At 37.2% G+C, this 24,654-nt stretch overlaps 2 protein-coding genes and 1 long non-coding RNA gene across 5 annotated transcripts in view; 1 reads left to right on the top strand and 2 right to left on the bottom strand.

Moving 5' to 3' along the window:
• Window positions 1-17,667, bottom strand: part of LOC108141777 — a 41,263-nt gene extending 23,596 nt beyond the window's left edge. Inside the window, exons 1-2 of the long non-coding RNA XR_001774257.2 lie at window positions 17,356-17,667; window positions 1,771-1,814 (exon numbers count right to left, since the gene is read on the bottom strand). This is a non-coding gene — a long non-coding RNA (uncharacterized LOC108141777). The remainder of the gene's footprint in view (window positions 1-1,770; window positions 1,815-17,355) is intronic.
• LOC108141775 overlaps window positions 1-18,217 on the bottom strand; it is a 79,948-nt gene extending 61,731 nt beyond the window's left edge. For all 3 annotated transcript variants that reach the window (XR_001774255.2, XR_001774256.2, XM_017265277.2), the window contains exon 1: window positions 18,042-18,217. Coding sequence is in view for 1 of the 3 variants with exons in the window: in XM_017265277.2 (XP_017120766.1) it covers window positions 18,042-18,127 (86 nt within the window). In the remaining 2 variants the exon portion in view is untranslated. The remainder of the gene's footprint in view (window positions 1-18,041) is intronic.
• Window positions 18,218-19,519: 1,302 nt separating this feature from the next.
• On the top strand, window positions 19,520-24,382 carry LOC108141871 (integrin beta-nu). Its single transcript, XM_017265465.2, has 6 exons — window positions 19,520-19,701; window positions 19,767-19,843; window positions 20,242-20,428; window positions 21,562-22,312; window positions 22,538-22,733; window positions 22,931-24,382. The coding sequence occupies exons 1-6, from the start codon at window positions 19,614-19,616 to the stop codon at window positions 24,029-24,031; spliced, it is 2,400 nt and encodes a 799-aa protein (XP_017120954.1). The 5' UTR covers window positions 19,520-19,613; the 3' UTR covers window positions 24,032-24,382.
• Window positions 24,383-24,654: the final 272 nt, after the last annotated feature.

Genomic DNA, 24,654 nt, shown 5'->3' on the forward strand with positions numbered 1-24,654 from the left:
CGCAGGCTTCAATCACATCCAAGCAAAAGCAAACGAGGCAGCCAGCCAACCAACCATCCAACCAACCAACCATCCCATCAATCGCAACGCCGAGTTTTTCCTTCGACTCGGAATAATTTTATTTTGTGCGCCTGCCTGGCCTGTGCTTTCCTTCATTTGCTGCACATTTTCCATTTCATAAAGCAGCCAGCTCGGCCTGTTTATGATTTAAGTTTGCCGAGAGAGGCTGCTTATTAGAGGCCGACTTCCTTCGGTAGAAAAAAAAAAAATACAAAAAGGGGGATTGGGGGATGGGCGGCAATGTCGGCGACGCATTAATGATTGTTAGTGAGTTGTGAAATTGCTCTAACTGCACTTCAAGCAGCAAAGCGGCTTCCACACCATTTGGCCTGACCAGCAGCATTGAGTAGCCAGTATCCAGTATCCAGCATCCGTATCTGACTCTTTCCGGCAGGTTCTCGGTCTCAGAAGCCGAGCGACCAACTCACCAGTCAACCACCAACCAACCAACTCGTTCGCATATTAAAGAGTAAATTTTTCAATTTCACAGACATTAAACGCGACTGCTGCTGTCTCCGCTTAACTCAAGCTAAACGCTTCGCCTTAGGCCAAATCCAGACTCTTGCCTGCCTCCTTGCCTTTTGCCTGCCTCGATTTGACCCAAGTCTACATTCAGTTTGGCCATTAAATAGTTTGTTAAAATTTGCCTTATTAGATTATTAAATTTTCGCAATTTAAGCAAAATTCGTTTTGGCATTTTCGAGCACCGAAATGTACACTGCAACAGATACTGTAAGCATTTTGATTTATGGCCAGTTATCAAATTTTGAAATGATAAATGTACTCAAGTTTTTTGGCACGTAAATTTTGCAAAAGTTTAGGCTTCAGAAGCTCATTAAATTGTAGAGAAGTTGTGTATTAAAAGTTGAGGCAAGTTGGTCAAAGAAAGCATGAAAAAAACAGTGAGAAAATGGCCCTAAGCGAAATGTATTAAATTTTAAATTGGTTTTTTTAATTTGCAAACGATTTCTTGTTAAGAGAAGGGGTTCCTCAACTTTTGAAAGCTTTACTTTAAACCTGTCGAGCTTCAAAAGTAATTTTTTTTTAATATTGTAACTGAAAACGAATACGAAATCGTTGAACATTTCTCCAACTGGCCTGTAAATCATTTCTAATCCATCGCTTCTCGGCTTTGTTTGGGTCCAAACTTCCATCCTTTCGGGCCCTGTAGCTACGTACCGTACACAGATACACATACGCACACTTACACATGTGGGCCAAAATGTATCTGCAGCTTGCATAACTCTTCTTTCGCTACGTGTAGGAAAGGGTCAGCAGGAAGTGCGGCCCGGGGGGTGGGGCTGTACAGCCCAATTCGCATTACCCCCCAGAGTGCATGCCAGGCATGTCCTCATCCTCATTCTCATCCTCATCCCCTGCACCCCGAAACCCACTTATCCCACCGCTTCCTACCCAGTGTTCCCTATCGCCATCGATGTGTGTAAGTTGGTTTATCGACATGTGCGCACTGGTGAATGACTAAGGCAGATACGGTCGAAATTCTTAGGGAGCAACTTCCTCAGGTCTCAATTTAATTTTCGTTATAGGTATCATGCATTAAAGCTAAAAAATACCCAATCAATGAGTTTACCAAGATTTTCCATATACAAATTATTTCACAGTTTTAAAGCTAAGCAATGGCAGTCTGGTTTTATATTTTATAAGTTTGTTTACGTCTGACTAAAGATTTTTAAATTCGAAAATACTTACTTCAGACATTCGGTCCTAAGGCAGCCCTATTTCCATGTACAAAACTGTAAGAAGAAAAGGTTTAATTAGTTTTTTTAAGCACCAAGTTGTCATTAAATTAAAAATAAAATTCAAGTTTAAAACAATAAGTAAACATATAAACATATTTAAAGGTAAATATTAAAAAAAAAATACTTTAAAATATTTATTTAATTCTCCATAATCCAATGGATTCACTGCTCAAATAGTCGTTGTAGGCACCCAAAGCTGTACACCATATATAAGGCAACTGGAAAGGTGTGAGGAGGAGGTAAGTGGGTGGTTTTTGGGGGTTTAAATTCAGTGCCCTGTACGGGGCTCTTGTTGCTACTGGCCATATGCCAATTTTCGGTAAACTAACTTGCCTAAACTCGACAAGCAAATTGCCTTCATTAAGATACATGCTTGCTACCTACAATTTAAACACACACACACTCACACACACATATGCATATATGTATGGGTATGAGTGTGCGCGTGTATCTATAGGCATGTGGTAAAACCTACCATCTTCATCCAATGTGCATTTTACTAGCGACCTGCACTTCTTCTACTTCGGTTTTCCTTATTTTTTCCAGGTTTTTTTTTTTCAATTTTATTTTAAGAGCTCCTCTAACAAGCGAAGCGATGACGACGACGTTGACTACGTCAATTGGGTCAGAGCGGCAACAGCAACAGCAACAACAACAATCTGGGCAACAACAACCACAGCAATTTCAATAGATATAAACGAACATGGGGGCTCGATCCACTGGGAAAGCGGGCGCAACAGAAGCCACTTCAAGACGCCCACACATTGAACCAAACCACATATATCCAATACGACGAATACCCAAAACCCAAGCCCAGAAATACAAAAATACAAAAAGCCCAGCCCATAATGAAGGAGCAAAAGTGTTAGAAATGTATTTTGCTTTGGTTTTTCTGTTATTTTCCTCTCATTTCGTGTTGCTTTGCATACACATTAAAGTTAATTTCGAATCGCTTTTAAATTAGCTTAATTCGCATTAAGTGAGCTGAAATAAAACTCACGCCTACAAAAAAAATCAAAGGAAGAGGCCTCAGCGAACAAGAAAACGTGAGTGGAAGTGGGATTTGGAAATGGGGTTTGTTTTTGGGAATACCCATTAATTAATACTACAATAATTACATACTTAATTTTTCTTTATGTTAAGATATGCTTGCAACTGAATAATTAATGACGCTGAAGTCTTTAAAAAAATGGAAATTATATAAATTCATACAGCCATTTAATTAGTTTATAACAATTAATGACATTTTGTAGCTGATAAGGAAATTATATAAATGCATACAAACTTTTAATTAATTTATAACAATTAATGACAGTTTGTAGCTGATAAGTTGTTGTAAATTCAATTTAAGCTTTTTTTAATAAATGTATGTATGAACAAATGTATTTTAATAGATTGACAATTTCTACTAGAATCCAAAAATTGTCAAGTTATTCATTGATGTATTATTTGTGCATTTTTCTTTAAATTTTTCTTTTTTTAAATTAATTAAAATATTTGCTTTGAGTAAAATATCCTAATCCCAAAACTCCTCAAATACCCACTATATAGCACTCTCGAATACGAAGCTCAAACGGCAGCAAAACATTTAAATGTTTTACAAAAGCAATAACAAACGAACTGAAGCTGCGGAGGCCTCCGAAAAAAAAATGCTGAGACCGAAACTGAACCTGAAGCCACGGCTACACACTCGTAAGATACACAAGCAAAGCTGCCGATACAGATACATTTTGGTGGAGAGCAGCGACGGCGTTCGACGGAAAGAAAACAAAAACCGCCCGCAGCCAAAAAGTCAAGCCGAAGAATCATCAACTTCAACACCATCAGCAAGCAAGTGGCAAACTTTAAGATACATTTCGGCTGCTGTCGATGGGCGACGGCCACAACATTTTTTAAACGCTAGAACGCCTCTTCCCAACACTTTTGCAACGAATCCGAAAGCCCAAAAATAAAGTATTTCTCTCTTTTTGCAGTTGCTGCGGTTTTTTGGTTTTATTGCTGGTTCTGTTTGTATCTTTTTTTTTACCGTCCGGCCTGCAGATTCTTTTAAACAATTATTTCGGCTTGCAGTTTTGCGGCCTTTTTGGGTTAAAGCCGCCAGAGCAATGAAACAAATGAAACGAAATGATGTTGAAAAATTTAAATACATTGCAGGGAAGAAATTCCAATTATCAATTAAGTCAACTCCGGACTGCTGAATGTAATAAAAAAAAACTGCGCCAGACTGTAGGAACTGGATTCTGGGATTCTCGGATTCTGGACTCCAAGGTCTGGATTCGGTTTCCTGTTTGTCTCTCTGCGAGAGAAATATTATTCAGAGAAAACGACGAGAGAAGGTTGAACAAAAAGATAAAAACATTAATTATTATTAATTGCTTTTTCTTTCTCTCTCTGCGCATTCTGTATTCTTAATAATATTTTTTCGCTGTTTTTATTGTATTTAATGCCGTTTTGGCCTTTGTTTCATCTTGTTTTATGTGCGCGCATTTTCTCTCATTTGGACCGGACCCTTTTTTTTCTCCAAGATCCTTTTGGCCACAATGTCGCCATGTCCCTTTTATTATTCCTCGCTTCTTCCTTCCTTTTGTGTGCGATTTAAAACCTTAAAGGCAATCCCTGGGTCGAGATTAAACCTGTTCTTAAGTTAAGTTTTTCGGCTAGGAATAAAAACAGAAACATTTCTGTTGTGTGTCTGAAGCTAATCGGAATGACAAGTTTCTAATTTGGAAGGTTTACAAATTCTTGTTTTCTTTTCACTGTTTGGGTTCTTATTTTTTTGCGTGGGCAGCGACTTGCTTGACAAATTGCTGGATTTTGTTTTGGGCTGAGGGCTGCAGGGCAGTCGCATTAAATATGCAAATTTATGGAAGATTAAAGTAAGCAAATTGAAATAATGTGATGTCTGCCATTAAACATATTTATTGGTCATATATAAATTTAACTTGTTATCGTATTTTATAATTTTAAGAAACTTTTTTTTTTAAACAATTTATTTAAAGTTTTTCCTCCTAACTCTGCATAAGGATATCTTGATTTATGTCAACAGAACCCGCCGCCTTGTTGATAAACTCTTTCACATCTCTTTGGGCCCGGTTATGCAGTCTTGCCACAAAAGTTTTCCAGTTAGCAAGCGTTGAACCAAATGGGTGGCCAACCGAAAATTTCCAAGTTTATCGATCAGCTCGGAAAACTAAATAAAATAAACTGCAACAATTTGCAAAAAGCCAAAAGTGGCAGCTCGTTGGCTGCCAGGACATCGCTGCTGGTCTTGGCCATATTCCCAGCATGCCTGTCGACACTTTCGCTTTAATTAAAAACTTGCAAAAAAAAATTCCTCGCACACACACACTGTCCATAAAATATGCCAAGCAGAAACTGAAGATGTTCCACCAAGAAAAAGGAGCGTGAGCTGAAAAATTCCCATAAAATGCAGCTGAAGCAAATCTAGTTAAACCCACAAGCAGAAATGGCAAATGCAAAAAAGCCCTCTGCTAGTCGAAAAAAACATATACCCCAAAAAATAGTTCCAATATTGAATTGTCAAAAAATAAAAAGAAATTAAAAAGTATATATATTAGGTTAAGTGATAGCTAAATTAATTACATTATGCTAACCAATAGAAATGTTCACTTTATCAAAAGTAAGCATCTGTGTTTGTTTTTATAAGTTCTTTGTTTGAGTGCATTTTAAGTCGAAAAAATATAATAAATGTATCCAAATACCATTAACAATATCGTTACAAGTTATAGCCTCGCTCAACACTTTGATCATATCTATGGGCAAAAAGGATATCACAATAAAACGAAATTTCACCGCATGCATTTCCCCAGTAAACTGTATTATTATTCGTATATTTATTTTTCTTTGGACTAAACCAGAGGCAGAACCAGAAAACCAGAACGAGAACTCGAAGCCACAAACGACAGTGCATAAAATATATTTTTGCTTTTTACTGAAAATTTCCATACATGTTTCATGTATATTCCACAGATGCCCCCTCAACCCCATAGTTATATCAAGAGTGTATAAATTTGCGTATGCATTTTTTTGGATGATGTGGGTGGGTAAGTTTTTGGGGTTGTATGGGGATAGAAAGCGATTGTCTGCTTGTTTATGCTAAAGCGAAGAGAACCAGGCAACTCGGTGAGGATCTGAAAACTGCAAACAAAGCCTTTTTGTCTGGGCCATATGCTGAATTTCCTTTGCATTTTTATTCTCTTTTTTCTTTTTTGGATCTAAAAAATGTTTAGACAAATTAAAAATAGTAAGAGTAACGTTCTATGGACGGAGGAGAGTTTATTTTCTGCGTTAGTAACGCGCATTTGGGTCAAGGTGTTTGTTTTCTGTTTTTATTATTCTTATTGTTGCTGTTGACTTGTTTTTGCTTTATTATGAAAATTGCAGCAACGACAACAATGTATTGTTTTCGTTGTTTTTATTGTTGTTTTTGTTGTCGCTGTCATTATAAAAGCGAATGCAGGACAACGGCAAAAAGGAATATTCACCCACGCCCGCCCACATGGGCATAAAATATGTGCTTGATTAAAGTGTTCGTGGCATGTTAGCCATACCAAAAACGTTAAAAAAAAAACAAGGCAAATAAATTGCCAACTATAAAAAATTTTCACGTGAAGCTTCAATTTTTATTGACACATTGAAAACAAAACCGTTCAATTCAAGTTGTCTAGGAATATCTTTGTTAACTTTTAGGTAAATATAAAAATGAAGTATTATTTATTTATTTTATAAAAAAAAAATGACTATTAAGAATGTACATTTAAGTAAAATATTTTGCACGTGCTTCAGACCCATTATAGAACTTTTAAGGACATACTTATTTTTTCTGTGCACCTTGCGGAGGCGTTAGAACGTGTAAAAGATGTGGGGGCGCCGGTGTTCCTGGCGAATCAGGAGTCATGGAATAATCAATAAAAATAAAATATATCACACGACGTTCCCATTCCCGCTAGCCGGTAACCGTTACCGTTACCGCTACCGCCGCCGCTACCACTACCGCTTCCCCAATGCCCTTTATACCGCCGTACCCGGTTCCTTTATTTTTCGATTTGACTCTCAGTACGCTGTTCATTTCGTGTTCATGTGCCATTATACCGAAAAATAATATTCTTCTTATACATATACCGTCGTACACATTGTATTTTTCTACCTTTCGCCAGTTTTTGCCGCTTTGGTGTAATTTTTTTTGTTTTTTTTTTTTTGTTTTCTGCCACCAGCGTAAAGTAAAGTAAGAGGAAGAAGCAGCAGCAGCACGCACGCGCAGGGGTGGCTAGAAAAAGCAGGGGGAGGGGAGGGTATGGGTAAGGGTCGGGGGTTATGGCACCCCTAGTTGGCTTGGCTGATTTTCATGCCTGTGTCATGTTATTGGGCAAATTGTACAATGTTAAAACCAGCCACAGTAAAATTTCGCTCGCAACGAATTGTGAGGGGGTTATGAAAATTGGCAAAAGTAGGCGGTCGTCTATAAGCGGCATAACAGGGTGAAATTCCTTTAAAATCCTTGCCGATAACTCCACAAGCACAGACAGTTGTTGCTCGCGAAAAACGGCGATGACAACAGCAATCAATAGAGGAGTATTCCTACTCCTATGAGTAGGAATAAATGTATGGAAAAATGGGGTTGCAGCATGTCCATAACATATTTAAAATTCAATCGATTTATGGAGCGGAAAACTCAAACTGATTGTTAAGGAACTTCCAAACTATCAAAAAAGTCAATCAAAATGGGAACAAATGCGGCTCGATTTTATTTTTGATTGAAAGGTTCATTGATTAAGAAATCAAAGACCTTTTAAGTTGATTTAAGTTTAATAGTTTTAATATTATTGTGATGGTAAAGGTTATTGTGTATTTCGAGGTATAGATAAGCTTAAAAGAGTTTAAAGATTTCGAATACATAAAAAATATAACAATTAATTATTCAAGGATGATACTTAAACAAGTTTCATATTTTATTTTACTTTATGTTTTTTTTTTTGGTTTGTTATTTACTAAGTCGACCCTATCCTTCCAATTGTTTTATTTTATATTCTGAGCATGATCTTATTTTTCCCAACCCCTGCTCAATTTCACCCCAAAATCTATGGTTTCCCGCTGGCTAATTTTGCCGGCAATTGATCTGTTTTTAATACCAGTCGGGCCTGCAGTTTCCCACATGTTTTTGTTCGTTGCCACTTCACTTCATTCATGTGAATCCCCACTGTACAGCAATCTTTTGCCTGCAAGGAAACTGAAGAGCGCAGTTTTTGTATTTTTTCCATATTCATTTTCATTGCAGCAAAATGTCCTTTGTATTGTCGGGACATGGCGTTGATTTCGTTGCTCAGTTTCTGTTTAACATGCCTCCTTTTTTCTGTGCTTCGTGCTCCTGCTTCCCTCATCGATTATGCCCAGCCAGAAAAGGTAGCGAACAACCACACATATATACATATGTCTGGAGGAGGATTCGTGTGAAATTTCGTATGTGGCCTTTGTGTTCGAGTGTTGCGCACACTTGAGTGCACAATGGGGAAACCTTTTCGCACGCCACACACAGATACCTACGCACACATACACTCGAAGGCACAAGGATGCGGAGATGCAGGATGAGGGCAGCCGCCCACAGAGGAAGTTGTCTTTGGCACTAAGTAACTGTTTTAGTTTCAACCGAGGACTGTGTTAATTGCAATTATGCAATGACTGCCTCTACGCCCCACCCCCGCACTCTTCCTCGCCCTTCGACAGCATCCTTGCGAATGGCACATCCTGGCAATTGCATTGATGGCAGAAATCTGATGCTGCTGCTGCTGCTGCTGCCACGCCTTCTCTTTCTCCTTCCAGGCGTGGCAAAATTATTGTGACACAGTTTTATGCATTGCGCCAGGCAGGATGTGTGTTCTCGGCTGGGTGGAGTTACAGTGGTGCTACGTTATATAAATCTTTGATTCGATATCCTGTAACCAATGTTGCAAACTTAGCTGCTGCCAAAACAGTTTTGTGCCTAATTAAATGCGTCGGCTACCCGATTCCTACGATATTTTGGTCACGCAGTTCAGGGTCTTGTTTCAGCATGACCATGTGGCCCAGCAGGGGATAACACTGTGGTGAAAACCTCGATTCGGTGAAGACTACGCCTTAAGTTCAAATAGTAATTTCCTCAAAATTCATATGTAATTATAAAAACTAAATACAATGATTTCCCATTTAATTTTGTATTCAATGTCTGATCTTAACCAATGAAAGTTTTTAACTCATATTAATTGTTACAGTTACTTAAGGCTGACTTTAATAGAATAAAAAAATAGAATATAAATCCCATTTAATTTCAAGATTGTGCCATTTGCAGTGTAGAACCTGGCATTCTGTGTCATCATTGCACAAACCCACACAAATATAAGCTTGTGTGTAAGAGTGGGTGGTTGGGTGATTGGGTGGCTGGCGGAGTTATGGCACATGCCACACACACCGCCCCACCACATGCCAGATGCCTCGGCAGCACCACGTTCCGTTCCATTCTGCCACTCTCGAAGGCAACTAGTTATGCGGCGGATGTGTCTGTGGGCGTGGCAGGCGAATGGTGATTGGAGAAAGTAGGCAGGAGGTGCACCACCCACCAATCAACCTCCTTGGGAGTCCAAGGAAAACCACTAAGAATATGATGAAGAAGATTCCAGACTTTGAGATACCTGGTAAAATGTGGTACCTTCGTCCGGGGTTGGGTTTAACGATTCGAAAGACCTTTAAGACAAATTAGGTTTACGCATTATTAAATTTTAAACTCAAGCCATTATAGATACGTAAAAAATTATTACTATGGCGAAAGCCACTTAAATTTACTAATATTGCTAATGTAATAAATTAGAAAGATTTTTTAGAAAATAAATTTACGATGAAAGATTTTAATTTGAAAGTAGCTTATGCTATAAGAAATATTAAATACTACTTAAAAGATATTACTTCGTCTTATATTTTTTATATTTAACATATTTTAACTTATGTGCTTGTTATTTCTATTAATTAACGTACCCAGAGATGTGCATTACTCCCTTTTTTCTAAGTCAAAACCCGAAGAAGTAACCGGGGAAGCAGTCGCGTGTCCTGACTCCACTCTGCCTCCCTTCAGTGATTTTCTTTCGTTGTGAGTCTGCATTTAAGTGCTACCAAAATTGCCTTTTTAAAGGATTTCCACACGCACACATGCCGTCTATGCCTGGGTGGTGTCTTTTACGCTTGTCAACGTCCTCGACATCGTCGTCGATTTTTGTGCCATTTCTTCTGCCTTTCCAATTGATGCATCTATCTTAGGGCATTTCCCATTTCCACTCCCCTGCAGTTTTCACCGCTCTCTTTTCCTTTTTCCTCTTTCTTCCCTGTTTCCTGTGTCACTTTGCCAGGCTACGCATTTTCAAACTCAATTCGTGTGATAAACTAGAATAAAACTGCTCGTAATTCCATTTTGTATTCTTCTAGGTATGGCTTTTTGTTGGCCTTTCTCCCCACATGCAGCATTTCACTTTTATTTGAGCCCTCTCGCCATGCAGATAAATTTTTTTTTCAGCAAATTGCATTTTCTATGTCAAAGGCGCTTAATTTAGTTTTCCTTGGACTTTTTTTGTGCTGCAACTTTTAGTTTTAGTCGGTTGGAAGCGCTTGTCTTGTGTTTTTGGCATGTAATTTGCCATGGGTTCATTCGGAAATTGCTTTTCTTGCAGCGGTTGTCACTTTGATTTATTTTTTATCGAATGAAATGTTAAATTGCAGTTCGGTTCGTGTCTGGTCGATGATTAAAGCGCCAGCAATTAAATAATAATAACTGAACGGGGAAGAAGGCCGTAATGCAAATGATAAGTTCTTTTTAACACGATTTACTTTGCACATTTCCAGTTAATGCTCATAAATTCAGCCAGAAGGGAAAATATCTCGTCCTGACGAATGGAAACCCTTTTCCCGCAGTAATTACAGCGCATTATACATACTGGCCCAACAAAAAACAGAGCGAGAAAAATGAAGAAATTTACTGCAGCTGCATTAACACTAACAGCAACGATAAATGCGGATTATAATTTGGTAAAGCACAGTCTACCAACCCAAACATTAATGGCAAGACCCTAAAGAAAGCCGCTAAAGAAGTTGGAATTGTTTTGAGCTCGTAGGAGAATTCTGGTGCTAAAGTTCGAGTAAACAAAGGCACCGAATGTGGCACGTAAACACAAATGAATCCAGGCTAAGGCCAGTTGAGAGAAATACGAGTAAACAATGAAGTTGTTTTTCTACGAAACTTCAAGAAAATTAACCTCCACAAAGGTTTCAATTGCATTCAAGAGTAAACAAATTTGTGGAATCGAAAACAATCGGTAATGTGTCTTTGTAGGAGGGAAAACGAACGAGCAAATAGTTTGTGAAAATGAAAATAGTTATTTCTGGGCCAGTGAGTGCCTCTCAATTTTCTTAATATTCCTACGATAATGAAATTCCTTAGCTATTTTTACGAGAGCGCTGAAGAGTTTTAATTAAACAATTATAATGATCTTCTTAGAAACAACAAATCAGAAACAAATAAATATTTTTATTAATTAATAAAAACAAATTTTAGACAAATATTATTTAGCAACCTTTACTTAGCAGTAATTTAAAATATTATACAACACTTTATGCGGTATGCAAATAGTTTTTTATTTGAATTTATACTAACATATGACGGCGTGTCAAACACCATGATTAATATAACATTTTCTCAGAGCAATTAAAGACCTTGGCAGCTCCTTCAAATCGTTTATTAAAATTAACCCACAACTTTCCTCAGCAGGACTCAACTTCTTTGGGCATTTGTAAACATATTCAGGCTTAAAAGTTTTTCGCCACCAGCAGTGGCGGCGCTTGTTTGGTTTATGTTTGCCATGTAAACAAATAAACAAATGAACAATAAACAAAGCACACACACATTTTCCGAGGGAAAACACAAATAGAAAGACGAGGCGGACAGGAAGTGGTTAGGAACTCGACGAGTGCATTTGCATTTGCCTTTGCAGCTGTGGCAGAATTAAAATTGAAGTCGAGAGAACCGTTTAAGATGCAATTAAATCCCTTGACCCCACTCAGCTCATTAGGCATGACTCGAAATTCCAAACTAATTGCACAAGCAGGGCACTATGAAGAATACAAAACGTGGGAAATGGAGACGCCTCGGATTGCAGATGATATTGCAATCATGAAGAACCCGAATCCGAACCTCAAGCGCGAAACCAACCCAACGAATCAAAATGGAATTGGAAACGGTTCCAAGGTGTGGTCTTCGAAGTTCAAATTGCAATCCAAAAGATTGCAAAAGCCAAGCAAATGCACGGCCAATTGAATCATCGTGAGGTCTTCAGTGCGAAACTTCGTTTTTCAGCTCATTTAAATGCTAAGCATGCGATGCTCGGTTTAGAAAACTTTAAGCGACAAACCGCAGTCAGCCGACCGAACTTTATCTAGACCATTAAGTTTTACAAAGGAAAATATGTCAGCTAAGTGCTGCTTTTTTCCAAAGGGCAGGGGTATTCGGGGAAACCCAGAATGGGGAACTTCTAACATCAAAACCGAACCGACGAACCGCGAGATGATGACTCAGCCAAAGTCAACAAGCGAACTTAGCAGCAATAAAACGCGGCCTCAAAAGACACTTACAGCTCAAACAGACCGGACTGGCACAGACAGCTGAAATATGTATCTATATAGCTCATATGCGCTTCAGAAAAGATTACACTGAGCTTCAGGCATCAGGTATTTTTAAACAAAAGCGTATTATCGCAAATTAATAATCTGCTAAAGATTAAACGTATTTTTTCTATAATAAAAATACTCGTTTTTTTAAGTATATGAGCTTTGCAAACACAGTTCACATTTTTTACTGATGCTCCTAACCAAATAAACATATTTAAGCTTTTTAAAAACATAAAAAGTTAGTGCAAAAAAACAGTTGAAATTGCTTGCATGGGAAATTAAAATTTTAACTTTTATTTTCTTCTTAATCTTCTTTTATTTTATTGTTGAACTAATAGCTCAAAAGTCTAAATAGGTATAATAGCATTTTTACTGATACTCCTAAGAAAATAATTATATTAAAGCTTTTTAAAAGCATAGACACATCTCAAAAAAAAGTAGTTGCAAAAAACTTAGCAGTTAAAATTGCTTGCATGAGAAATTTGAATTTCAACTAAGATTTTCTTCTTAATCTCCTTTTAATTTATTGTGGAAATAATAGCTCTAATGTCTAAATAGGTATAATAGCAAGTAAAGTTCTCCCGCTTTATTAAAAACCAAGCATTAAAGAACCTATTTTTAAATTATCTTTTTCCCTGTGCTGAGAAGTGTAAAGAAATGGTGTCTTTGTGGCTGGAATGAGTTTTCTTGTAGTTCTAATTTGCTTGGGTCATGCGTCGAGGTTAATGAGTCATATCATCATCATTATCTCGACACTGAGGCAAATAAGAAAAGTAAAAGAGAGGGGATCGGAGGGATATCATCACAATGAAAGCGGAGGACACACATTAAAATATAATTTCTGAGACAATGCTGCCAAACCGCATTCGTTTTGTAATTTAGATGCAATTAAATGTAAATAAATTCACAATTTAGTCGTATGTTCTTTTTCAACAGTTTTTCGGGGTTTTTCGACTCTGTTTGTCTGTTTTACTTCCCCTCTTTTAGTTTGGTTTGTCGTCGGTTTGGTGACCCGATTTCCGCAATTTAATGACTTTTGTTTGACCAGCGGATAATTGCTGGGAAAAAAATGCACGAGAACAAGAGGAATTGCGGAACTTTCTTTTTCCTCATTTATTTTTCGCCAGGGCTCACTTAATTCTCTTTCGTTTTCGTGCGTCTATTGTTTGTTTTAGTTTTTCCTCTCGTTTGATTGTCTCTTTCTTCTTTCTTTATTTTTTTCTACAGTTTTTATATATCTCTTTTCTATAGCCATCTCTGTTCATTTCTTTGCGGCTGCTAACGAGCTGTTGATAATTTTTAGCAAAGGCGCACATTTATTGACTTTTTGTGGCATTTGTGGATTTTAGATTTGTGGTATTATCTCCAGCTATCTCCTTCTAGGCGCGTATATTTGTCTTTGTTTGACCCCCAACGGAAATGAGCCCTGCCTATTATTTTCCTTCGGTTCAAGGTTCAAGGTTGTCCGCCCACTCCCTAATTTCTTTTTATTTTCGTTGCCATTGATATCTTTGTTACACACCCAAACTCGCACACACATTTTAGGATAAGACAGCTAAAGAAGGCAATTTGCTAGAAAGGGACGGGACTCAGTGAAAGAGATGGGTGAGTGAGAAAGAGATGGAGGGAAAACTAAGAGTTTAGCTGCAATTTGGTTGGGGAGACATTAAGTGGCGGAAGTTGATAAAAAAAAAGGACAGCAAAATGTTATTTATAGATAACCAAAGCGATTCAAGGAAATATACACAAAAATAGGAAATCTTGGATGGGTAATCGAAAATTGAATGCCTTAAAAGAAAAGCAATCAAAGGGGTTCAAATAGTATTTCATTTTAATGTAATTTGAAGCACTTAGATACTTACGAAATATATATTTTTTTGTCTATCCCATAAAACCTCTTGTTATATCAGAAATATGTTATTTTATTTAGCTAATATTGTTTTCTTAACATTATTTGTCTACTGCGATCGAGTATGTAGGATTAAAAAATGTTAAGTTAAAGTTAAGTTATAATATTTTCTTAATAGTATTCTTGTAGTGGGAGTACAGATAAATATTAAAAATAATTCTTGGAAAAGGTCTTAAACATTCATATTTTTATGTTTTCGTTTTATCGTTTTCAACTCAAGTTAATTCACCCGACAAAAATTCAGTACTTAAAGCGCCAACAAATGGGCTATGAGGGGAACAACAGCTCGACCCAAACCCTTAATCCGAAGAACATTAGACATAAGCTCTCAGACAGAAAGAATTTCGTATGCCTGAATTATAATTCAATTTATGACCCGGTCCGAGTGGCTTAAACTACTTCCCAAATCCTTTATCAGCGGCCACTTCGATATGCAAGACCTGAGCTGCATGCATTATCCTCCGAAAGCGATTCCCCGGCCGAACCCTCGTCAAAAGACTGATAGATTCCAGTCAGAAGAAAAAGACCAAGAGGCTCCCGCCGGAAGCCCCTAGCCCAAGTCAAACCTCCATATCCCACTCTCTCATTAGCATACAAATGTGTCAGAACAAACAACCAAATAACCGAAAGGAACTGAAATGTTAAGAGTCCAAAAGAATAGAAAGAACCGGCCGGTCGTCCGAAAAAATACAAATTGGGGTGTGGGCAGCGTGATTTCTTGACTAATTTTTATGACACTTTTCACTTTATGAGGTGGCCTCGGCTAATTCCAAAGTCTCCTTTCTTTTTATCCCCTACTTTATTTACCTTTGGCTCTTATTGAACGGAGAAACGAATAAACCATATGCATGTACCCCGGGCAGTAAAGATTTTTATCGCTCGAGGATGTGTCATAAAATTTCCTAGCTCTCGAGACTATTAAAAACAATAAATGTCAAAACGAAACGGATTTTCCAGTATGCGTGTACCTAGAGTGCCATTCTCTAGGGAAAAACTGGCCAGGGGCTACGGGAAAATAATGGGTCTACTGTAGGTTATGGGGTTGGAAAATAATCCACACTGTGTTGTCTATGGGTAGGTCTTACAAGCCGGAGTGCATAAATATTAAAAAATATACACCTTAAGGAATTTTTATATCTTTATAACTTCCTTTCAAAAAGCTTACAATTTTTGGTAATGAACCCAAGCTTTAAAAGTATATTTGTATATGTCATCATGGAAAAGGGACGAAAAGCTATATAATAAGTTTAGTAACATTTTTTATTAAAAAAAATATTTTATTCTCCATACAATTATTTTGAAATATAAAAATATTTGATTAATATTGACTAGTAAAACTTTGGATTCTTGTCACTAATTTAAAAAAATCTATTGAAATTTCACTATAATTTATTTCTTTTTATTTCACTTTATAATTATATAAATAAATCTTTTATACGTCACTTTGTTGTCAAGCTTAACATCTTTAATCCATTTTGCTGGAACTACTAATCTTTTTTTGTACCCAACCTCTTGGCCTAATTCTTTCTCATTTAGAACAGCCTCCAAATGTGAATTCTTCCTCTATTTTTATGGCTCCCGCTTTGTCCTTGTGTCATGCGGCAGGACATTAGGCAGGCAAATCACGTAAATTATGACCGGGCCACTATAATTTCTTATCGCTGGGACATGATTTCAAATGATAGACTGCGGAGAAGACTGGAATGAAGGCATCTCAGGGCCTGGGGCGAAGATTTTAGTAGGCGCGACAAGTTTTTTATGTGCTTCTCGCAGGAGAAGAAGGAGGGAGGAGTAGGTCCCAGGAGGTGGACTGCAATTGGCAACTGGCGCAACGCATAAATTGAGAATTTTTATCTAATCCGCGGCATCTGGGGAGACGCGTACATTAGCTGGCACCAGTCAGTCCCGTCCCGTCCCGCCTCGACCCGTCTGGATTTGTACACTCTGGACGGAGCTCGCTGGTCCGCTTTTCGGATCGAATCGCTCCGAGTCTTTGGGACTAGCCAAAAAGCAGCGCCTGCGACTACGACGACAATCGACAGGCAATAAATCACCCAAAGTTGCCAAAGAAATTTATGTGCAGCAGATTAGGATCGCGAAAAGCGTCATTAGAATAAATTTTCATTGGAAAATGAGCGCTCGGGCCAAGTGAAGCAAACGAATTGATGAGATACAACTCTGTTCACTTTAAGTTGCAATAATTATGCGTTTTAGAATTCGTCCATTCGGAATTATAGAGTAGGACAACATTGAAAACGTTGTTAGGTTCTATAATTTAGCATTTGCTAATATAAAGAAAAATTTTTAAATTATCAATTAATTACATTGTAAAAAATTAAATTTTATTTGGTTACAAATCCAATTTTTTTTAATAAATTGTAGTTAACCAGCAATCAACACAAGAACGAATAAAGGAATCAGATTTCATTATTAATATAAGCTTGAAGGTTCAGACGGTATTATACGATTTTAAGTTTTTTAGAAACCACATTTTTAAATTTTAAAATGTATTTTCTATTTAAAAACGCAAAACTATTTAAATAAGTTTGGCTTCTAATAAAGTTATTGTGTAAACAAAAAGCTTTTGTTTCAATTCGAATATTAATAGCAAAACAAGCCTTTTGATGAATAATACATAAATTAAAGTATTTTATTTTCAACTTTAATAAGAAATCACATGAAGAAAGAGAAAATATTGTGTTTTTTAGATCAAGGAATGCAGACTTAATGTTATCGTACATACTTTTAAACTACAACCTCAATTGTTTTTCTTTATGTTTAAACTCAAATTTTTAACTAAATTAAAATAAAATGTTATTTGGGTTTGTTAAAAATACAAGTTTTTACTTTAATAGATTATAAAGTTTTGCTGAATTTAAAAATCATAAAAATGTCGGAAAAAAATAAAAATTCTCAGCTTTGACTTACCATTTGCCGTCTTCTTCTTGTTTGTCTGCCGCTGCTTCTTCTTTCTCTAGACTCCCGTTCTTTATCTCTCAGGACATTAATGATTAATCCCAGCGTCGTCTGCTCTCCTTTATCGCTTTTTGTTGTTTTTTTTTTTTGGTTGTTGTTGCTATGCGTGTGCCGTTATTGGCGGTATAATCCAATAATCCAACACGAAAGAGCGTGTGAAGTGGAAATTGCAAAAAACTAGAGACTCACGCACATACACACAGAGGCACAGCCACCCACACACGCACACAGTTTTGCCGCTTTGTTTAGTAAATTTAACTTTTCAGCCAGGAAAAGGAAAAACGGGCCATTTTCTTATTTTGTTTCGATTTGTTTCGTTTTTTTCTTTCTTTAGTTTTCCTGCTTTCTTTTCTTATTTTTCAAATCACAAAATCACAGAGCCAGCGCAAAAGCAATAACAACAACGTACACAAAACAAAGACAAAATGCACGACGCCAGCAACAACAACAAAGCGCCGCCGTAGTACACGAAAAAATTCCTTTTTCGCTGCGCGTCGTCTCCTTGTATATATGTATTTTTTGTATTCCACAGAGCAATTCTATTTTGCTTTTTTTTTATTAATGACTTTTTCACCTTTAGATTTTTATTGCCGCACTTTGATTTGACTGCATATTTTACCTCCCTGTCGCACACTCACCGTTTAATTGGGGAAAACACACACGATCTCGTCAATTGGTCGCGTAATTGTCGCCGCTCATTTGGTAAACATTTGGAGTTTTTCATCCGATTTTCCGCTAAAAACACAAAAAAGCGAACCGCGCTCCGCTCCAAATTGAACCGTTCCGATTGAAAAAGAGAACAACAATGAAGAGAGAAGTAACGGTGGAGCGGGGGAGAGATACAGAGAGCGATTAGTATGACCGCAGCTGGTCTTGTCTTAATATACCATCCGGCGAGAGTGGAAGAGAGCGCTATACAAACCAGTTTTGTTCCCAGTGAGCCGAACAGTGAGACCAGTCGGCGTAAAGCAACCCTTGTAATTCAGGTTTTAAATTAAATAATAAGATAGATATTCTTATTTATTAACCTAAACATCATTTTGAAACATACGCTTTTAAGTTGTTTAAACTACCATATATTTTTGCATCCAAAAGAGGATGTTTTCAGGCGAGTGGTTTAACCTGTCTAGTATTTTATACCCTGTACAGGTGAAGTACATGGGTATAATATTTGGTTATAGTTTATTTAATACATATTATAAAGTAATTATCATATTTTTTTTGAACGCATTTTAGATCGGATGATAATTGAACAGCTTGACCGTACAATCAAAGTAATATAATTATTATTATCGGCATACGCATAGAGAATTTATCATGAATTGCGTACCGTGTATCTCATAAAATCTACCAGTCAGTGAACTTCAGTATTTTTTTGTGCTGGCTGACAATATCTAAGGTTTACATAACTTAAGTGTCTTTGATTTTTTAAGGTAAAATTTTTACGTTTTTTTGTAGTCCACAAATAAAAGCGAAATTATGAGTTGGATAAAATATAAACTATACTTCATCCGTTATTAAATATTTAAATATAAAGCAGAATTATAGGAATGAAAATGTTCTATTATACAAATAAGAGCTGACAAAAGATGTTGAATATATTACTCTAAAACCATCAAATCTGTTACATTTTAAAACTTTTCAGAAAAAGTCACTGGACCAAAATCTTATGTTAATTGTTTGTAATTAGTCTTTAAAAATACGTAAACAAATTATTTTCAAATAATTAAATAAATTGATCGAACTTCAGATAACGATTTGATCTTGTGTTAATAGTTGCAATATAATAAATAGTCTAAAATTACTAAAATTATCAACAGATTATTAATGATGATAATGAATAAGCCATATCAACAAGTTCAAAAGAGAATGACTAAGTCAACAAGTGAAAGTGATTTGTTTTCATTTGTTATCACTCTCTCGCTTACAAATATGATAATCTCCTCTCCCTCTCTTTGATAGCGTAATTGTTTCTAATCGAAATATGTGCCCAATAATTTCTCACATTTTTTACCGTTCTCTTCCGATAAGATAACACGTATTGAAGCAAAAAAGCGTCAACGAGCGGAGCAAATCAACGCTTTTCGTACAGAACAAATATTAGTTGCGCTGAACTTTCAAAGCCGAGCGGTTGGATGCTTCCATAGAAAAATAAAATAAATTAAAATCGTTATCGGAAAAATTGCAAATTGAGTGCAAATATTAAGGAAATGACGTCACTGGGCGGACAGGTGTTTTTGTGGATCTGCTTGCTCTCTCTAACTTCGGGAATCTCTCATACGAAAGCGAATACCATCGGTTTGTCAACCCATTAACTTAACCGTTACATAATTTTCTATAATTCGCCATCTTTCACTCTCCAGATGATCAATGCATGCACGCGGACAGCTGTGAAAGGTGTTTAGCCGCTCACCTGGAGTGCGCCTGGTGCACAGGAAAGGTGAGTGCAAGCAAGATGATATTAGTAACCAAAAAAGATTCTTGCCAGTGCCGCTAATAGTGTTTATACTTTAAAAGTAAGTTAAATATAATGTACCATATTAATAATACCGATTTGAATGATTCAAAGAATACAATTTAATAAATTAAAAATCCTTACATGATTTTTTTGTTGATTTAATAAACATTTATTTTTATTAAAATTATGATAAATTCAATTTCGTATACATTTTTTTTGTTTTAGGTTTCAGGCTAAGCTACTCCAATTCCAATCGAAGGGCTTTCTAGATATTGCTTGGAGCTTAAAATAATGACTTCTAATTTATACAAGTTATACAAATTCTGCCAACACTCTGATCCTTGCGATTTCAGTAACCTCAATCCTTTGCTTTCTTTCAGGAATATCAAGTGGGCTATCGCTGTCTCTCTCGTTCGTTACTCCTGCACTACAACTGCAGTGAGGCGGATATATACGAGAATCAGCCGGTTTTAGATCTCCTGCAGAATAAACCCCTGAAGGACTATGAATCTAGCGATCAGGCCGTTCAGGTGACACCCCAACGAGCATACCTCAAATTGGTCAAAGGTGTGTTATATTCAATATTTATTTCTGTTATCTTATCAAATGTGTGTCACCATGTGGCTAGCTCGCTCTTTCTAACACTTTATATTATTTTCTCTATCAAGTGTGTCACTGTTCCTCTTTCCCTTCCTTCTTATTTGCTTTGCTGATTTGTTCCACATCATTTTCAAACATTTTGTTTTGTGTCCGCGCTTCGCTTATCAGCATTTTGTGGTTGTCACATCTTCTTGTTATTGTTATTGTACTTGGCGTGGGAATACCTCTATATACATACCTCTCTTTCGTGTCTTCTCTTCTTCTCTGTCTATAAGTTTATTGAACCCATATTTTATATTAGTAGTGTAAAACGTGGATTATTTTAAGGTTTAACTCCTGTATTAATTATTTATTTATATTTTCTTGTTACTCCCAGAGTTTAGTTGATATATTTATGAAACTGCCAGGATATCTATAAAAGTAGGCTCCTACTAATTACTGATTACTTTAATTGCCGACATGTTCTAGAAAAAAAGTGAATAGTTACTTTATTGGTACTCCTTGGTAAAGACAGATATATCTTAATAATACTAGTGTTGAGTTAAGCCTTAATCAATCCCCGTTGTAATGTCAGTCAATAATTTGCCATCTTGAACAGCTTATTAACCAATTTCAAACCCATTTACATCGATTATAAGGAGATCGCACTCAGCTTAAAAACTACTGAAGAGCCAGTAATTAAGGTTCGAAAAAGTGGTGTAAAGAAGCAGGTTAAATTGCACGCTTAAGGATTACAAGGAACCCAAGCATTTAGACTGGGTGTGAACTGCCTTAAGTGGTAATGATTGGTTACCAAACGGTAGCAGACTGCACTGAGAAAAGTGAAAAACAATATTCACTTTATTCATAACAAACATATTTATGTTTCTTTTTATTTGGGGACTGTAAAAAGAAAACGTAGTTTGCCATAGACATGATTATTCTCTCTGTATCTATATTGTGGAAGTTATTTTTCCCTCACTGCAGAATGTAGGACAAGACTGGTTTCCATTTATGTAGATGTGTCAGCCCATAAAACAGCTCGTAAACAAGGTCGCCTTTAACGGGTGTATAGTAAACCGATCTATAACTTTTTACCCCCTTTTTCTTTTGTCCCACAGGAAACACGCAACGCATCAAGCTGAGCTATAGAACAGCACGCAATAATCCACTCGATTTGTACGTGTTGATGGACCTCACCTGGACAATGAGGGACGACAAGGAGACCCTGGAGGAGTTGGGTGCGCAACTCAGTCAGACCCTAAAAAATTTAACAGGCAACTATCGGCTGGGATTTGGTTCCTTTGCGGACAAGCCAACTTTGCCCATGATTTTGCCGCAAAATAAGGAGAATCCCTGTGCTCCGGAACGGGCTACATGTGAACCTACCTATGGATTTAGACATCAAATACCCTTAACTGATAATATTCCTGCCTTTACCTCGGCAGTGGCTAACAGCAAGATCACGGGAAATTTGGATAATCTCGAGGGAGGCTTGGATGCTCTAATGCAGGTAATTGTTTGTCCCAAGGAAATCGGTTGGAAACAGCAGGCGAGAAAGGTTGTCATCCTGGTAACCGATGGCTTTATGCATCTAGCGGGGGATGGACTCCTAGCTGGTATCACCCAACCCAATGACAAAAAGTGTCATCTGAATAATGCCGGTGAGTATACCGGCTCCTTGCTGTACGATTATCCCTCGCTGGAAGAGATCTATCGTGAGTTACTCCGTCGCAAGATCAGTGTGATCTTTGCTGTCACAAAGGAGGTGGTAAGCAGCTATAGGGAACTCAGTGCCCTGATGAAGGAAATCAGTTATGTGGACATACTTAGTGCAGATTCCTCCAATATCTTGGAACTGATCAAAAAGAGGTGAGTCCAATAACAAGGCAGCGGATCATATGCAAAACCGTATTCTTAAAGTTGAACTTTTATTGGACTTAAATTTGTTCAACAAAATCATGATAAGCTAAAATCTTTTTATGATTAAATAAATGTTAACCGAAGTTTGAAACTGTTTTTGCTTATAATCCGATGTCTACTGATAATAAATAATTACTGCTTATTAATTTCAAAATTTTGTTCTTAATTGTTTAGTTATGAGAGCTTAGTCCAGCGCACCCAGTTCGCCGATAACAGTCCGGACTTTATTGACATGGTTTACTATACGGATTGCGGTGGACAGTTTCCTAACTTACAAAAACGAAATTACTGCAATAATGTCAGCTTGGGTAAAGAGATTGATTTCTATGTGGATGTCACCCTCAAGAAGTATCCAGAAAATAAGATTTATGTAAGTGAGATAATATAATAATAATCAAATCATTAATTGTCATATTGAAAAGTGAGAAGTGAGAAGCCTTCCAAAGACTCCATTAGCTTTTAAATATTTACCATGTTCCAAAATAGATGTATTTTTTTTCGACAAAAAATATTTGCTTTTCCACATGATATTGAAGTATAGTGAGTAAACTTATCTTCCGTTCGTAGAACCACAAGATCCGGGTGGAGGAGACTTCATTGAGCGAATATATGGACCTCGATGTGGAGCTTCAGCGGCCGTGTCCCTGCCAGGAAATTCCGGATCCGGAGAATGAAGAGGGGCGCTTACGGTGCGAGAACCAGGGCTATATGTATTGTGGCATGTGCAACTGCGATGAGGGATGGACTGGCACCTATTGCACCTGCCCCACGGATGCCACGAATGTCACCAGTAATGAAGCTCTGCTCCAGAAGTGCCGCCAACCGTTGCCGGATAAAACCACCTCCCCCTTGGTTTGCTCCAATCACGGGGACTGTGATTGCGGCAGTTGCCTGTGCGATCCTGGATTTACGGGTACATTTTGTGAGTGTCGCGAATGCATCGATTGCGATGAGACGCGTGCAGAGTGCCATTGTGGCCAGTGTGTTTGCAAGTACGGTTGGTCGGGAACCAGATGCAATTGCGCCGAGGATACGGACGCCTGTTTGGGACCCACAGGCGAAATTTGTTCGCAACGAGGCACTTGCGACTGCGGCGAGTGCCAGTGTGAGGAACCATTTTTGGGCAAATTCTGCGAAATTGATCTGGAAAAGGATAACAAACTTTGCCAGTTCTATGAGCCCTGTGTTACCTGCCTAATTGAACAAAAACAGGGAATGGGTGCTTGTGATAATCTCAGTCAAGTGTGCTCCAGTTTGGACAGGCAAGAGCACTTCACCTACTCTTTTGTGCACGAATTGGATCCCGATGAAGACCATTGCTTGGTGCGAATTGTCAACAAACATGGCATCCAATGTGACAGTTTCTTTGTCTACCAGGTCATCGATCATTCGAACTTTCTCACCATCCAAGCAGTTAACTGCGAGCCACTGGACTTTGTGGCACTGTTTGGTTTTATATCGGGATTTACCCTCCTTATAGGATTGCTTCTTATCTTCTTGATTTTGTGGTGCATTCGCAGAAATGATGCCAAGGAATATGCAAAGTTCTTAGAAGAGCAGAAAACTGCGGTGCGACAAGAGAATCCAATTTATAGGGATCCTGTGGGCAGATACGAAGTGCCCAAGGCATTAAGTGTCAAACACGATGAGAATCCTTTTGCTAGTTGATAAGAGCTTAGTTTTTGTTTAGGCACATTGCCCAACTCGAGAAAATCGTTTATATTTTTAAATATCTGTAGTCCTAGAAAACCCAAAGTATATCTATAAGTATTTCTTAAAGCAAATCCAATTTAAGTACAGAATATTATGTTGATTTTGAAACCATTGCAAAGCTTTGACGAACAAAACCACTGTTTAAATTCTATTGTTTTCATATAATATATATTTTTAACATAAATTTTTTTGTTTATACAGAAAATTTGATGAATTGCTTAATAGTTCGTATATAATATCTAAGCTTAGTTATCTAATAATTTGTTATAGCTAAAAAACGAAAAGATTTATAACAAAATTGGTTTTCAGTTTCGAATTGGACAATTCCGTTGAGCAAAAGTTTTGATTACATTCATATTAGTAGAAAAATAATGGCTTAAGACTTGGTTTATTTAAAAACAGGCTGTTAAAACTAAATGATGACTACTGGCAAATCGAAAATGCAAAACAATACCTTAACATAATAACGTACACTTAAGAGGCATTACAAAAATACAATTCGATTAATTAAGGCTAAACGTTTTCCCCTTCATACTACTTTAACTAAATGTAATATCACTAGATTTGTAGCTTAGATT

The sequence above is a fragment of the Drosophila elegans genome, unplaced genomic scaffold, assembly GCF_018152505.1.
Source record: "Drosophila elegans isolate 14027-0461.03 unplaced genomic scaffold, ASM1815250v1 contig_814, whole genome shotgun sequence".
Classification (NCBI taxonomy): Eukaryota; Metazoa; Arthropoda; class Insecta; order Diptera; family Drosophilidae; genus Drosophila; species Drosophila elegans.

What these genes read in the sequence shown, in the direction of transcription:
- LOC108141871 (XM_017265465.2), top strand. Translation starts at nt 19,614, where the DNA reads ATGACGTCACTGGGCGGACAGGTGTTTTTGTGGATCTGCTTGCTCTCT. An exon ending in TACGAAAGCGAATACCATCG is followed by an intron (nt 19,702 to 19,766) that starts GTTTGTCAACCC and finishes TTCACTCTCCAG; the next exon opens with ATGATCAATGCATGCACGCG. An exon ending in ATCCAGAAAATAAGATTTAT is followed by an intron (nt 22,734 to 22,930) that starts GTAAGTGAGATA and finishes TTCCGTTCGTAG; the next exon opens with AACCACAAGATCCGGGTGGA.